The sequence below is a fragment of the Neopsephotus bourkii genome, unplaced genomic scaffold, assembly GCF_033783945.1.
Source record: "Neopsephotus bourkii isolate Nb327-2 ecotype Australia unplaced genomic scaffold, CSIRO-AGI_Nbou_v1 NB_973, whole genome shotgun sequence".
In the NCBI taxonomy this organism is placed as follows: domain Eukaryota; kingdom Metazoa; phylum Chordata; class Aves; order Psittaciformes; family Psittacidae; genus Neopsephotus; species Neopsephotus bourkii.
The window spans coordinates 189,007-204,648 of NW_026901467.1; the positions used below are offsets into that span (position 1 = coordinate 189,007).

Here is a 15,642-nt window from a genome sequence, read left to right on the forward strand (position 1 = left end):
GCGGGCTCCCCGCGTGACGTAACGAGCGCGTGGCCTGCCCGGCGCTACCACGCAAGAGGAAAAAGAGGGGGAGAAAGGGAAGCGGGCGGCTACTGGAAGAGCAAGGAGAGAGCGCTCCAGAGACGAAAGGCCTCTGTGAGCGGTTTCAAAAGGAAACAGCACCAGCTAAGAGGTTAGATATTTTTCTCAGGACCACAAACGAATGCCTTCTTCCTTTCGCCTCCTCACGCCTGCCCCCACAAAAGAAGAAATGAGAGAGCCCAACGGGCCATCGCGCCGCTTCACAAACTACATTTCCCGGCTGTGGCGCCCCCTGCTGGTTGGGGCGGCGTGGCTGATGCTTACCGCGCGGGGAGGGGACGGCGGCGATGGCGGCGGCCGGGCGGAGCGGGTTGTAGCGCTGCCGGCTGGTGCCTCACCTTTCGTTTCGCCTTAGGCCGTGCCTGGGTGAGAAGCCCCTGCGAGGAAGGGGGACTGCCGTCCCGGAGCAGCTCGGACCGCACCACGCCCGGGAGGTGCCGGCTCCCGCCCAGGTGAGCACCCGCCGGGCTCTGTCTGTTGTCCCGCTTCAGGGCGTGTGTGTCCGTGCCTGTGGGTGCGGCACCGAGGACCTGTGACGGGGAGAGGGTGTGTTGTCGGCAGCCTGCCCTCAGCTGCAGCGGGTACCAGCGGCAACCCCTGAGGTGAGAAGATAGAGGGCTTATTTTCCAGGCATGGTTTCCTTTATAGAAGCAACAGTGTGGTTTGTAGGGCTACCTTTTCTCCGAAGGAAGGCAAAGGGTGATCCCATCCTTAGGAACCTGGCAGCCCCTTACCCTCCTCTACCGAGTCGGGTTTGTCCCGCTCACGGCGGGGCAGGGAGCGGTGAGTTTTGAGGTGGGGTGTTGTCGAGCCGCCTACAAAAGGATTAATCTCTTCCTGCGCCTGTCCCCTTCTTAAAATAACAGCAGGTATGGAGCAGAAAAGCTGATTTGTGCCCTGAGGTCTTTAGTTGTGTCACTAGGGCATCTGCAAGGCGATTACTTGTTGGAGGTTTTGGTGTTGTCTTTCTGTGTCTAAAAATAAGTTTTCTTGCATTAGACTTGCATCAGAATCTTTTTCTTTTCCTGATACTCCTTGATAAGAGAGAAAAATCTCAGTTCTGTGACTTTGAAATCTTGTTTTACTTTCTTAATGTTAGTTGCAGAAAGCGTTTAACAATTAAAAAAGCTGCTGTTCCTTTGTGTTTCCTTTAAGTAGCTATCAGTGGCTATCATAACTAATTTCCAAACTAAGGACAAGAAGTTTCCTAGGGTTGTTTTCTGAGCTACATAACCAGAAACCCAAGACAACTGAAGTCAACATGTACACAGCTCAGACTAGAGCAATGCAAAGCTAAAAGGTATATAAGAGCATACTAAATCAAAGTTGTTGATAACAAGGTTGTTTGTGTACACAGGTGTGTATATACTTTATTAGTTTGTATACAGAGATGTATGTTTATTTGTATATATATTCGTATATACTTTACTAGTGGTTTGTTTCCTTTTCAGTAAAGAAGAATGTCATTGTTTAAAGCTAGAGACTGGTGGTCCACCATACTTGGAGAAAAGGAAGAGTTTGACCAAGGCTGTTTGTGTGTTGCTGATGTTGATAATAGCGGACGAGGTAAATTCAGAAATACATATTTGCTGACTTTTAGGCTACACAGCTGCTAGTTTGCATACTGAAAATTTATTGCCCAGGTTGTGTGCATTAGTGCAGATGCGTTTCAGTTGGTGGGGGGCAGAAGTCTCTCTGGTGCTTCTGTGGTTTTCTAACACATCAATAACTCTTGTGTCTTTGCTACTGCATGATTCTCCATTCCCTGCTTTCACTGAGAGGAAAGGACCTCGTTAACACACCCATCCCTCAAACTTGTTGCCCCGAGGCTTATTTTTAATGAGCCTGATTTTATCCCTTCCCCCCCTTTAAACATAATTTAGAGCTCACTCAGTTAGCCCTGCTAACTCCTGTGCAAAGATCCTTTTCCGTCTTTGACACAGGTGTACCGCATCTGTTGCCAGCGGCCTGCTGCCGTGTTAACTGACCTGTGATCACAACTCCCAGATTCTGCTGGAGGTCTGAGTTGTCTTTTCCTGATGAAAACCAAATGTAATTGGTATAAAAGCAGGACTTAAACAGTGTTGTGGGAATAGTAGTCTGTTGTTTTATTTACTTTCTCAACATTATAAATTTCTCTTTGTTTTTAGACTAGTCTTTTTCTACCAGAGTTCAGGACCCAAGTGAATCAGCTATTTGCAATTGCCTAGTCATAGGCTGAAATATCCTCACTTGAGCATTTTTAAGGAATTAATAACTGCAGTGGATTTAGTTTACTGCTGCTGAAATACTTGTTACTGAACTGAGGAAGTGATGTGGGGAAGGCGGTATTCTGTGACTGAGGGGCTTGGGGGTTCAAATCTTTTGTGGCTGAAGAAGAGAGGAAGCAAGTGCCTGCTCTGAGCTTTTGATGTGGGACCCCATGGAACCATGCCAAGTCTCTAGAGCCTGGTGAACTTGCTTTAGGAGTACTTGTATGTTCTGATCTGTGGAGAAGTTTTGTTGGTGTGACTTTTGATCTGCGTTAATATGATGATCTATATCTAGAAGAAATAAGTATTGGCAACCAAGGTGGGTTGTTTGTTGTCATCTTGGGAGGCACCTCTTTGGTGGTTTTGTTGTTTTGTTTATTTTTTGTTTTCTTCATTAATTATTTTTTGTTATTAACAACCAAATGACTACTTGATTAAAATACTGATTCCAGAATAACTCTGATGTAACTGTTACATTCATCTTTGTGATAGTGGCCCTGTCTCAAGAGCAGGTGGTTCCAAGGTCCAGCTTTGATGTAGTAATTATCTGCCTTTAGGTTTGCAGTTGGATAAATGTCATTGGTCCCAACTTTAAAATTTCACACTTCTGCAGGTGTGCTATGTCTATGCACAAATCCAGGACGTAGAAGCTGAAAGTTTGAGGAACTCTTCAAAACCAAAATGGGACTTTTAAAGCATGATCATCAAAATGATGGAATAGTAACAATAGTCAGGGCCACCACCATGATAATTGCTGTATTGAATAATTTGCTAATCTTAATCTAGAGCACAGAGCATAACCAAATTTAATTGAATCATGGAAATATTCTTTTATGTATTCTTTGCAATACTTATGCAAGCAAAATGAGTTCCGCAGGTGTTACTGTACTCTGTAGTTTCATTTGGTTACTTGTTTGTTTGTAGATAAAATTATTGTAGGCAGCTACATGGGATATCTCCGAATCTTTAATCCACATCCTATGAAACCTGGAGAGGGAGGACAACCTGAAGACTTGCTCTTGGAAGTGCAGTTACGAGAACCAATATTGCAGGTGGAAGTGGGAAAATTCGTTTCGTAAGTCAACAACAGGCTTTGTTGCTGTTTGTTTAAGGCTTAGCTGTGATTTTCTTTGTTTGTTTTGGGGATGAGTTTTCAGTTTCCAGAGGGACAGCTATTAAGCACATCTGAGAATACTGTACTATGCATTTGATCTGCTTCTCAAATAATCTTGATATGAGAGGATTTTTACTTACTGTATACATGGAGGATAATCTTCCAGATCCTTTTAAGAACTAATTTCTAAAATAAAGTTCTCCTAAGCAGATTCTCTTATAGCCAATTAAATACATGTTCTTAAGGGATTAATTTTAATTTTGAAATAAACTTCTAATACTGAGGCATGAATTTTATTTGAAAAACAAAAAAAAAAAGTGTACTAAGCAAGAGAAAAACTATTCTGAGACCAAAGGCCACAGGCTGACAGTCCTGCATCAGTTGGAAACTGTTGTCCTTTCTCTCAAGTACTCATGGAGTGACCCTGTGCCAGGAATTCTAATGCCTTACCCTGTGACATGATCTAACCGATTTTCTATAGTTACAGCACAAGAACTTTCTCTGCAGGGAAAGGTTTTGGAGAAGAAGAATGTGACTGTAGGGTTCAAATATAGGAATATGCAAATATAAGATTTGATTTCTGCCTTATAGTTTAATTAACTTAGGTTCCATGCAGGTATTACAAAAGTGAATTTAAAAAAAGTAATATATGTGATTGTTGAGAAATACATATTTGGAGGTATGATCTTTATACTCATTTAGCTTTTGGAAGAATTAACAGCACCTTGTTTGAAATGAATTTCAATATAAAGTGGGAAACCAATTGACTTGCTCTTCATACATAAATGTGAAAATATGTTCTTAAAGGATTCATTTTAATTTTGAAATTAGCTTCAAATACTTCAGTGTGCATTTAGAAAATTAGTACTTCTGAGATTTCATGCTAGCATAAAACAGCCAAGCCTTTGGATTTGGCCCATACCTAAAAATAATTTCAACAAGGTTATTTGAATTTTAGCCTGTATGCATTTTACTTGTAATTTATCTGTAAACAGTGCTTTTTTTTAACCTTCCTGACAGTGGTACTGAAGGACTTCATTTGGCTGTGTTGCATTCTCGAAAACTCTGTGTGTATGCTGTTTCAGGTTAGTTACACACACAAGCTTTCATGTGATTTTTAACTGTATTCTAAAGTCTGGATTAGGTTAATGCTAAATTTAGTATATACAGCGTTTGCTCATCTTCTCTGAAGAGCTGCAGTCATGTTCTCTCACTCAAACTCGTGTCTGAAGAGGAATCATTAGTGATTAGTACTAAGTATTTCCCAGTGACTAACAGGTTTGCTGATCTGCTGAGTGCTTGAGATGCTCTGATGCGTGTACTGGTCTGTGGTTGGCAGTGCTTGCGAATGACTAGTTCTTCTTACAATTTTGAAGTGGGTGTTACTGATCAGAGTGCTAATGAAATAAAAGGTTGTTTAATGACAAGTTATCTCTTTAAAAATGAAACAATTACAATTACTTCTGAACTCAAATCCAGATAATTCTTAGAAAGCCAGAACACTCGTAACATTGCGCAAGGAGGTTAAGAGAAGGTTAATACTGGTAAGAAGGTGAAACTACTGTGTTTTTCCTTAAGGCTTCTTTCTTCTACTGCTTTTGGAAATTCTAAATTCTGTGTTCTCTCAGTATGTAAAGAGGCAAATCACAAAATACCTATTCTGTGCACTGAATTCTTTCTAATATATTCTTAAAGCAAAGCACAGATTTAGGAGATTGTACCCCCATCTTTAAAATTCAATGGAGAACTATACATTGTGCATTTTCTGTGTACAGGGACAGCTGTGGCATTCAAGAGCATGGTTTTCTTGCAATTTCTGTTAATTTTTCTCATTTGAGCAAGTACTTTCAAACGTGTTCCCTTCAGGAATAACGATCACTATTTCTTTACGCTTCTGGCAAATTACACTTTCGTGAAGTGGGATCTTTACTTGATTTATACATGTTACCCTATCTGTCACTTGTAATAAAATAACTATGCTGCTTATGCTTATGAGAGCATCCTTCAGGGTTGAGTAATTATAGCCTCAATGTTGTATTCCAGTCAATCCAATGTGTATTCCATATGGAATGGCTATTTTCTAACTTGTTTCTTCTCTACTGTTGCTACTTAGCTGGTTACTTCTCCAGACAGGTTTTTTTTTCCTCATATCTGTTCCAGTGTCTTTCCCTAACATCGGCCTCCTTTAGGGATAACTGCTTAAAAGCTATATTGGGTTTTAGTTGGAAAAATTGCCTGAAAGGTTACCATAAGTTACGTATCTTTTATAGTGTGTTAAGATGGTATTGGAATAATCTTTGTATACTTAAAGCTATGGTAGCATTTAGCTTAGGTATCATTCACTCAAAGCACCTTTTCCCCTGCTGATGTGACTGTTCTCAGAGGGTTTTGCTAATATTAGTTCTTAAGTGTTACTCTATAAGGTGAAGAACTTTGTTTACTTCATGGGGTGCAGAGAGGGCTTACTCAGAAGGGGAGCTTTAACTTCAGTTTCTATAGGAAGCTTTTTGAATTTCTCATAGTTTCCTAAAGGAGTCATGAAATTAAAGTTCATTTTTAGAGAAAGTGATGTGTATCATAAAATAATTCTTGTTTCCATATGTTTGTGTCTTACCTTTGCACTGTCGATCGCTGCATTTAATTTCAGACAGAGTAAAGTCAAGTCATAAGCGTGCCCTAAGCATGGCTTTGTCCAATTATAGGAAGTGACTAGCTATATCTTAATTTGAGACAAAGACTGTTACAGCTGAGGGTGGCTGTTGAATACAGTGTATTCACTGAGTAAGTAGAGAATTGTATGAATTTCCCTTTGAGCAGGCTTTTTTCTGGTATTAGAAATGTGCCTATCGTGGAGAAAAATATACTTAAGTAATAATCTCAGCCTCTTACTAAATATTTATACCATATTTAGTGTAAGAAGACCTTATTTCTGGTTCTGGCCTTTAGGAATTTTGTAGCTTGGTGATTTTTCTAAATGAAAGCAGTGGTGTGAGCCTTCGTATCTCAAAGCCCCTAGGACTTAAGTTACATGTTTTTTCAGGTTGTTTAAGCTGGTACTTCTTTACTTCTTCCGCATTGTGTGGATCAAAGGTGTAAATATATAACTTTTGTTTTTTGTAGAAACTCTGGGAAATGTGGAACATGGAAACCAGTATCAGATTAAACTAATGTATGAGCACAATCTTCAGAGAACTGCTTGTAATATGACTTATGGTCCATTTGGTGGTGTAAAAGGTAAGTTCCTTGTTGCATATTCTTTATTATTAGTTGTTTAACTGTGAACACATGAGGATTAACTTAAATTTAGAGAGGCAACATGATGCTGCTGTCTAGAGGAAACTGTCTTTCTATGAGTGATGGTACCTTTGCATCTAGAAAATAAATGAAGCAAACTATGAAATGCAGAGTAGTTGTTTCGTCGCATCTTGAACTGGAAATGAGTTTACAAGGATAATATTGATCTAAAAAAAAACCCAAAAACCCAACAATATAAAACCCCTAGTTCCTCCCTTGTAAAATACTTTTAATATCTAAACTAATTGTCATCATTTATGCTTTAATTCTGTTTTGCTTTTCTATGATTTGCTTATCCCTGGGCAAAAAAAAAGTTAACATCTTCACTCTCTGATCCTAAAATATCAAATGTCTTTTAAAGATATGTAGATTTAAAAAACTATATAAGCTTTGATTGGAAAAACATAACAGCGGAAAATAGAATTTATGGTGTTTTTGTAGTTCTGAATGAGTTTAATAGATATCGGTCTTTTTGAGCTTCTGAATGGTGAGTGTTTGTGTTCCAGTCTGGAAGCATTTAGGTTTTCTGTACATGACAGTTCTTTCTCTTCAGAAGTGAAGTTTGCCCAACAATATTAAGGGGTGGTTGTCATCTACACAAGTAGTGTTCATAAACTGTCGGCAGTGTGATACCGCTTTACCAAGGTAGAAAATCATCTGGATCTTCTATGTCTGTAAGAATCTTCTAGTAGTAATTTTACAATGCCTTATCCTAAACTCAAGCTTGTCCCTGGGCTTAAATTCAGTTGGCCAAAATTCATATAATTCATAATGATTGGAGAGATTTTCACCTACTGATTTTGTACAACCATTGTGGGAAAAATGGTCACCTTTTGTGGGTGAGAAGGTATCTATGCTGTGAGTATCTTGAGAAGTGAGTATACAGAGTATAGTGCACTTCCAGACATATTATAGTGGAATTGCAGTAACATGTATTCAGGGGATCGTAAGCTAAGGGTTGTGAGTGTCAGGAGTGGTTCAAGAAGAATATAAATCAAATACCCAGGTACCACGATGTAGTTCTGCAGAATAAACTCTGGATTTTTGACATGGTGTTTGTTTACCATGGAGATTCAAGTAGAATTCTGACCACCAGCCCAGTCTTAATGCCAGGCCTGTCTCTTATAAACCTTATCATAAGCTGTGGCAAATGCAAGTGATGTAATGAAGAAAGTGTCTTTGCAAGCTAGGGAGGCATAAGGTAATGGTTACCTCAGAAACTGCTCAGCCAGCCAAATACTTTTCAACACCTAGGGTGATCAAAGAGAGGGCCAGTTCTGCAATGGCAGCAAGAACAGCAGAGGGAACTCTGGTAAGTTCTGCAGACTCTGTTTTCTAGTAGCACTTCTGCCCAAGCATGTCAAGCTGTATTCCTTTTCCTTTTTTCTTCCCCATGTTCTAGTTTGCGTTAATGTGTTTGTTGCTGTGGAAAAAGAATGACCTCAAGTCTTGTTTTGAGGTGGCAAAATAATAAACAAGGAAGGCACAGATTTGTGTTTTGTAATAAATAGTACATTTTCATATAATAAGAAGCTTTCTGTTTAAGACCTAAATCTAGAAACATTATAGTGGATGTACCTAATAGCAGGCATTGAAGCATCAGAGAAGTAGGGAAAATGAACACTGAAGAAAGTTCCTTTGGGGAAATATAATAAATAATTATATTTGGTATAATTCCTGGACTGAATGACCTTTTTTTATGTGGCTTTCCTGGACTGTCTGGCTAGATCTCTTGTCAAAGATGTGTTTCTAATCTTGCCCATAGCCTTTTTCAGTGAATTGATTTCAGGTTTTTCTTTTTTTTTTTAACTATCATCTTTAAATACCCTGTTCTCTGCTTGAGACTTATGAATAACAGTATTGGGGATTTATTTCTATCTTGAAGACCAAACAGAGTGAACCAGAAAGGAGGTTTGTCAAGTGCTGTTAATTTCAGTAAACTCGTGCGTGTCCTGGTCTGGCCTGCTATACTATCTGTGTGTATCTCTGGCAGATGTTCTGGGGTGTAATTGAGAGCCATTCTGTAAATAAATAAACACATTTTTTTACTGTCTTTCATAGGCTTCTCTGTAATTCTGGCCAGGCATCTACTAACAGTCTTGCTTGCCTTCAGCAGAGGCTAATTCATGATTGTGGCAGTGCTGTAAGCATGCAGCAATGAGTTGGCTTTGCTTATGGTGTGACCTCTACTTCCACACTGTGAAAGTAGGCTAACAAAACATAGGGATGGTTTTTCTATTTATTGCCTTCTGTTACTGCTGTGACTGATATGTGTCTTATTGCTATGCTCAAGCATCCTTGAAACAATGTGAAGGTGAAAGAGGCACTTCAGAGGTCATGTTTACGGAGCTACTGAAGCAGACACGGGAGAATAGCAGTTGAACAGAAGGAGGAAAGCATGTGTACAGGGAAAGCATGTTGTGGGAGTGTCGGGGAGGAGGGTGAATGTCAGTCCCCCAGGAACATGATCTTTCATTTGAGGAAGTAAAGAATGCTGTAGGAGTTGACACAGAGCACTTGATCTATGAAGTTCCTCAGTCTTGCTCACATTTCCCTTGCTGAAGATTATGCTTTTTACTCTTAATGGAGGTTTTAATTGTATACCTTCAGTGTTAAGAAACTTAGTCTACCCAGCCATACCAGTTAACTCTCCAAAAAATCCCCACAGGATTGACTTTGTGTATGCTAATATGTGCTGGTGTCCCAAATGTATTCTTGAGGGCTTTCTGCCCTTTCTTTGGACCAACAGTTATTTGGTTCTAGCTAAAGCTCTGTTTGTTTTTTGTTGGACTGCTTCTAAACCGTTGCCTGTCAATTTAATGGATACTGCTGAAAATGATCAGTTCACTAATGCTTGTTCCTACCAAAGATGAAATTGGCCTCTTGGCATTGAGGTATCTCCTGGTATCATTCCTTTGTCTACAAATAATGTTATTTCTGCCCATGTGCAAATGCAGTCTTAGACTGTATAGTGGGCCGCTACAGCTGTAGATTCATCTGTAGCTACATCTGGGATGCCAAATGCTCTGTTGGTCTCTTGATGCTGTAAGGTTGCCTAGCCAATTTTGAAAATTGGGCTGTAAAGCCAGCACATGGTTTGCATTTCTCATCTTGCATCTCCTTTGGCCTCTGTGGTGCCTTCTGCTCATTCTGTCTGAAAAAGTTTCAGTTTCCTTTGAAAAAGGAAGGTTGAACAGCAAGGAAGGTGTCTGAGGCTTGCTGCTGTCCCTTGCTTCATGGAGAACCTTGCGGAAAAAGAGATTAAGTCCCCTCTTGTCAAGAACCTTTCACAATGTGGGTGGGATGGGGTACATAGGGTTGCAAGAGATGCATAAACCAGGCAGGGACAGAGGTCTGAGGCTGGGTGACTGCTACTGAAATTGGGAGGCAGTTCCATAAGTAGGCAGCAAACTGTGCATAATGGTACAGAAAGGAACTCCCTTTCAGTCCTGCAGTTCTTGAACTTAAAAGAGTTTCTGGAGATCCTCCAGTTCCCTTTATGTTCTTAAAGGGGCTGAAGAGGCTTGTTCAGACCAAGCTTTCAGTTTTCATAGTATTTAAGTTCAGTTTATATTGTATTGGAGCAGAATGTGGTTCTCCAACTGAAAAAGTATCTTACTGTCTTTAGGATGACTGTTTTTATGCAGAAACTGCCTGAAATTTTTTTCTTGACTGTTGGTTCACCTACCATCCAGTCAGAGCTTTTTAGCAATGAAGGAGAATACCTGTTAGAAGTGGATGCTCTACTACTATTATATGTTTTGGTTTAGTTATGAAGCTCCACTAAGCATCCTTTAGCTGTTTGTAATTAGATGTTTGCTTACATAAATCTCTCCTGGTGTGTGCTTTCTGCAGCTTCATTAGGGGAGAGGATCTCACAGGTTCTGTTACTGTGGTAGCTGGGGAAGAATGTCTTTGCAGGTGCTTGACATGTTCAGAATATAGAAACAAACACCACTAGGTCTGTATCTCATTCTCAGTCAGTTTCCTCCAGTGTTTTTGCTTAATTGTCCCTGCTAGTTTGTGGGAATCTTAGACCACTGTTATAATTTGGTTTGTTTAACTGCACGTCTTTTTAGCTGAAATGTGATGGAGATGTAAAATGTACATGGAGATGTAAAATGTACAAAGTGCAACTGTCATTTCTCAACTGGTGGGTTGTTTTTTTTTTTTTTTGTCTTTTGCCTTAAGAAAAAAAGATATTGCAGATTTCTCTAAGGAGAGAATTGGGGTAACCCCCCCTATTTTGTAGCCTAGTTGCTAGCAGCTTCGTTCCTGCTTGTGTCTTCAGATTAATGATTTGATGCTATGAGCAACTTTCACACATGGAAGGATGTTCTTAGAAGAGGAGCAGATGAAGAAAATCAACAAACCCGTTTATTTCGTCTCATCATGGAAGGTTGAAACCTAAATTAAATAAGCGATTAAAGCAATGGAATAAAAAAGCCAAAGGCTGAGAAGCTCTTCTGTGACTGGCATAGGTTAACAGCATGCGTTCGTCTTTGAAGTAGCAGAGTGTGAATTACGTTTGTCGCCACTAGATGGTCCTCTGACTACAGGTATTGGTCAGTGGGCTGCATCTCTAAAACTGGGTTTATACTAGAACAGATCCTACAAGTGTATTTACTGCAAGACTTAGTGTAGAAAACACAAAAGTGTTTTCTGAAAACCTGCATAGCAAAAAGTTTCACTGATTGCAACATAATGTGTTCTGTTGGTTTAGAAGTTTAGCAAAAAGGCAAAATGAACTTGACTCTTGCTTTCACCAAAATTAAGGGGCCAGGGATGTGGGAAATAACTAGGAAATCCCTTATGTTTAGCTAGAATCCTAAACAAAACTGATGGAAACATAAAAGAAAGAAGTGGAGAAAATGTACAAAGATGAAAATATAAACCAAGTATAGGCAGAGTTAATTGTGATTTAAAAATCTGTGGCAAATGGAAAGACAAAAATACAGAACTTTTATTTCTTTGCTGCTTTAACTTTTGTTCCTTGCTGTGTCTGAACACTGGTGCTAAAATGAAAACATGAAACTATCAAGAAGTGACAGAGGGAGATCAACTAATAAAAAGATCTTGTATTGTTAGTCCAGACTTTAAAAAACTGAAACTAAGTTTAAGTTATTTCATTTGTTCTATCTGCTTTTCAAATTTTGAACTCTTCCTCATGATCTTAGAGCTGTATGTTGAATTTGTCCTGCAATGCTCTGGTTCCAGCATATGGGTCCTTTTAGAAAGGGTGATTCATGATAAAGCCATGAGTCAGGAGTGCTGAACACTGGTTTTCAACCACATGAACTCTTAACCTAGCCACAAAATGTCACAGCCCTTAAGTAATGATCAGATTGCACAGTCTTCATGTTTTACTTCAAATGTAAAATTTAAGGAACTCGAGGTGACTCTGCTATAAGCAGAGTAAAGGAAATGAAGGTGAATAAGCATGCAGTTTAACGATTTATATTGCAACCTTGCCTATTGTCAGGTTTCAATTCTACAAAAATATACTTTGTATAAACCAGAGTAATTCTTCCCCCTGGTGAGACCCCACCTGGATTACCACGTTCAGCTCTGGGGCCTCCAATGCAAGTAGGATGTGGACCTGCTTGAGTGAATCTGGAGGAGGCCACAAAGAAACTCCAAGACAGGCTGAGAGCAACCTGTGCTAGTGAAAGGTGTCTGTGCCCATGGCAGGGAGTTGGAACTGGGTGAGCTGTAAGGTCCGTTCCAACCCAAGCCAGTCTGTGATTCTATAATTAGACGACCAGCGACTGCTGTGTTAACAATTCAACTCTCATTATATGAAGTTGTGTTTGCTGTTAGTTTGCAGTATCTTGGAAAGTATTTTTGTTTTCACATCTATAGTGTATTGTATTTGTAAGATACTTGACTCGAATACCAAGTTACTGGCTAAGATTATGGTAAAGAACCTAGTCAGCTTCTAACACCAAGAGTAGAGTTTGCATAACTGTGGCTTATAATTTTGTTTGGGAGAGAAGTGAGAAAGTTGTTGAGCATTTTAGGCTTGTTTTAGAGTTTTTGATCATCCAAATGCAAAGCTTTCTCCTTGTTTATGAATGATCTGACTTGTTTCTCTAATATAGTGAGGATGTACTTATGCTTTTGTGGTTGTAGCTGTGTGATGCCAAGGCAGTTGTGCTAGTTTTAGAACAGTGTGTGTACTGGACAAAGCATGAGATGTACTAGTTTAGAATTGTAGTTAGTATTCTGGATAGCATCTCTAAGATGCTTTCTGTGAGATAATATATTTGAGGACAAGTAAACTAGTTTCAAATGTTGTACAGGGCTGGTAAACACTAAGTGATGTGACTTCATTTGGCTTATTAAAAGTCCCTGCTGATTGAAAGCTTCTGATAAATGAGTTATGTGTTTTGATGCTGTTAAAAGAATGGAGTGAAGCAAATGAATTGGATATAGTGTTTTAGTTAACAATTCCTTTTCTTCATGTACCAGTGTGCCTCTAGTGCAGTTCTTAAGGCATAATTCTGATATTAATCTACAAATAGTCAAGTTTTATTAAGCAATATTCTACATATTATTTAATCTTTAAGTTAAAACAGCATTTATAAACAAGAGTGAGAAGTTTTTTTGTTATTTAAATAGTGATTAGATTTTGAGGCAGAATTGCTCAGTTTTGTGATTGATATAATTTCATCACAGTTTTGATCCATTCTTAAGCTTTTTGTTTGCAGGTTCACCAGAGTCACGTAGGTCTAGTTCTTTTAGCTAAATAATGCTGAGTTGGCTCTATTCTTGCTGTGCAGGTATTTTGGTTAATTAATTTAGCTCTTCAATTATATGAAACAGTAGCTGTGAATGATCTTCATATAATAATAATAAAACTACTTATAGCTGGGTAATCACTTGGAGATAGTTAATTGTCAACTGTTTGCTTAAGGATCTCATGAATTTGCATATTGATACAGTAGAAGATTTGCAGGAAGTTGGCATTAAGCAAAACATTTTTGTCTCTTCAAACAAATCCATATCACCTCATAATTAATTTTTATAGCATTTTTCTAATGTGATATTTAGATAATTAGTGCTGAACATACCTTAATTTTGTCTCCACAACCTATAGAAATAAACTGTCCTGTGCTTTGACTTTGCCTTGTTCGCATTGAGGGTTTCTGGAGATGGTGTGTTGTCCTGCCCTTTGTGAAATCTGAGGAAGGGACACTAACTTGGAAAACCATTGGATCACAGCCTGGTTTGTGTTGAAAGGGACCTTAAAGCTCATCCAGTTCCAACCCCTGCCATGGGCAGGGACACCTTCCACTAGAGCAGGTTGCTCCAAGCCCCTGTGTCCAACCTGGCCTTGAACACTGCCAGGGATAGGGCAGCCACAGCTTCTCTGGGCACCCTGTGCCAGTGCCTCACTGCCCTCACAGGGAAGAACTTCTTCCTAAGAGCTCATCTCAGTCTCCCCTCTGTCAGGTTAAAGCCATTCCCCCTTGCCCTCTCCCTTCAGGCCCTTGTCAAAGCCCCTCTGCAGGTTTCTTGTTGTCCCTTTAGGCACTGGAGCTGCTCTGAGGTCTCCCCTTAAGGAGCCTTCTTTTCTCCAGGCTGAACCAGCCCAGCTCTCTCAGCCTGGCTCCAGAGCAGAGCTTCTCCAGCCCTTGCAGCATCTCTGTGGCTTCCTCTGGGATGGTTCCTCGTGTGCTGCTGGACCAGGACTGCAGGGGGTCTCCCCAGAGCACAGCACAGGGGCAGAATCCCCTCGCTCAACCTGTTGATCATGCTGCTGGGGATGCAGCCCAGCACAGGGGTGGTTCGGGGCTGCAGGTGCACACTGCTGGGTCATACTGAGCTTTTTCACTCTTGTTACATGACCTGCTTCTGTTGAAGCTTACAGCTATTAGCCTAAGTCCTTCTACATCTTGAGAAGGAGTCAATATACTGCTTGTGCCTGATTCTTCTTAAAAAGAGAGATTTACTAGTGTGTAGCCTGCTTATAAGAAATGGTGATATTGTGCTTTATGTAGTAAAAAAAATGGCTCTTAGCTACTGCTTTGAAAAAAGTGCACAGATCAGGCTGCACTTTTATTCTTTGCCTTGTTTGATTCCGGTGTGACTTATGCTTGAGGAAAGTATACACAATAAATTCCTGCTGAAGTATTATAGCGGATGGAGAAGTGCTTAAAGTAAAAATAAATCCACTGTTAGCTGAAGCTTAGGTAGTTTTACCGATTACTGTGTATGTTTCCTGTGGTCAGTTGTGCATTACACTGAGTGGTGGGGAGGATAGTAGGTCATATAGGAGCAAACAACAGCATATAAGGAGTGAATACTAAAACTCTATACTTGGAGGACTGGTGGATGAAGTACAGGTTTCCTGAGCTACCATCTGGTGTGCTTAGGAGATGTTTGAATGATCACATCCTGTAATAGGAGGGTGACTTTTCCCAGGTGAGGGCTGAGTTCTGTGATTGTTCTCTAGAGCATAAGTGGTATGCTAAGGTGGGCATATGAACATTCTCAACACTTCTCGTTTTCTTTTTCAGTTTACGTCATTAAGATTTTGTCTGTTACGTAAGAACTAAAGAATCAGCATATTGATGGTAGGGAGTTGAAACTAGACGATCTTAAGGTCCTTTCCAACCTTAACCCTTCTGTGATTGTATGGTAGCTTACCAGTGGGGCACACAAGCTATTGGGTTGCTCTTGAATAGAATGCTGATTTTATTTAGAGACAAAGCATAGTTTAAGAACCTTGCTTTTGTAGTAACCGAGTTTTTAACGGTGTTCACTTGTAGGTAATGGCTTTTTATTTTCACTGCAAAAGTAACATTAGTATTTTATGTGATTCTATAGAATATATTTGCATTATCTAATAGTTCAATAATCAGTGTATTTATCCTGTTTTTATAGAACTTGTTCAAA

The 15,642-nt window shown here is 39.7% G+C and overlaps 1 protein-coding gene across 5 annotated transcripts in view; it reads left to right on the forward strand.

The window, feature by feature from the left end:
- Nucleotides 1-258: 258 nt before the first annotated feature.
- The window catches only part of BBS9 (Bardet-Biedl syndrome 9), a 260,226-nt gene continuing 244,842 nt past the window's right edge, over nucleotides 259-15,642 (forward strand). For 2 of the 5 annotated variants that reach the window (XM_061359382.1, XM_061359384.1), the window contains exons 1-5: nucleotides 261-533; nucleotides 1,533-1,647; nucleotides 3,258-3,408; nucleotides 4,468-4,532; nucleotides 6,568-6,681. In XM_061359382.1, coding sequence (XP_061215366.1) covers nucleotides 1,542-1,647; nucleotides 3,258-3,408; nucleotides 4,468-4,532; nucleotides 6,568-6,681 — 436 coding nt within the window. In that variant the 5' untranslated portion in view covers nucleotides 261-533; nucleotides 1,533-1,541. Of the gene's footprint in view, nucleotides 534-589; nucleotides 684-1,532; nucleotides 1,648-3,257; nucleotides 3,409-4,467; nucleotides 4,533-6,567; nucleotides 6,682-15,642 lie in introns of those variants that run through there. The other 3 variants (XM_061359380.1, XM_061359383.1, XM_061359381.1) reach the window with 3 other exon arrangements.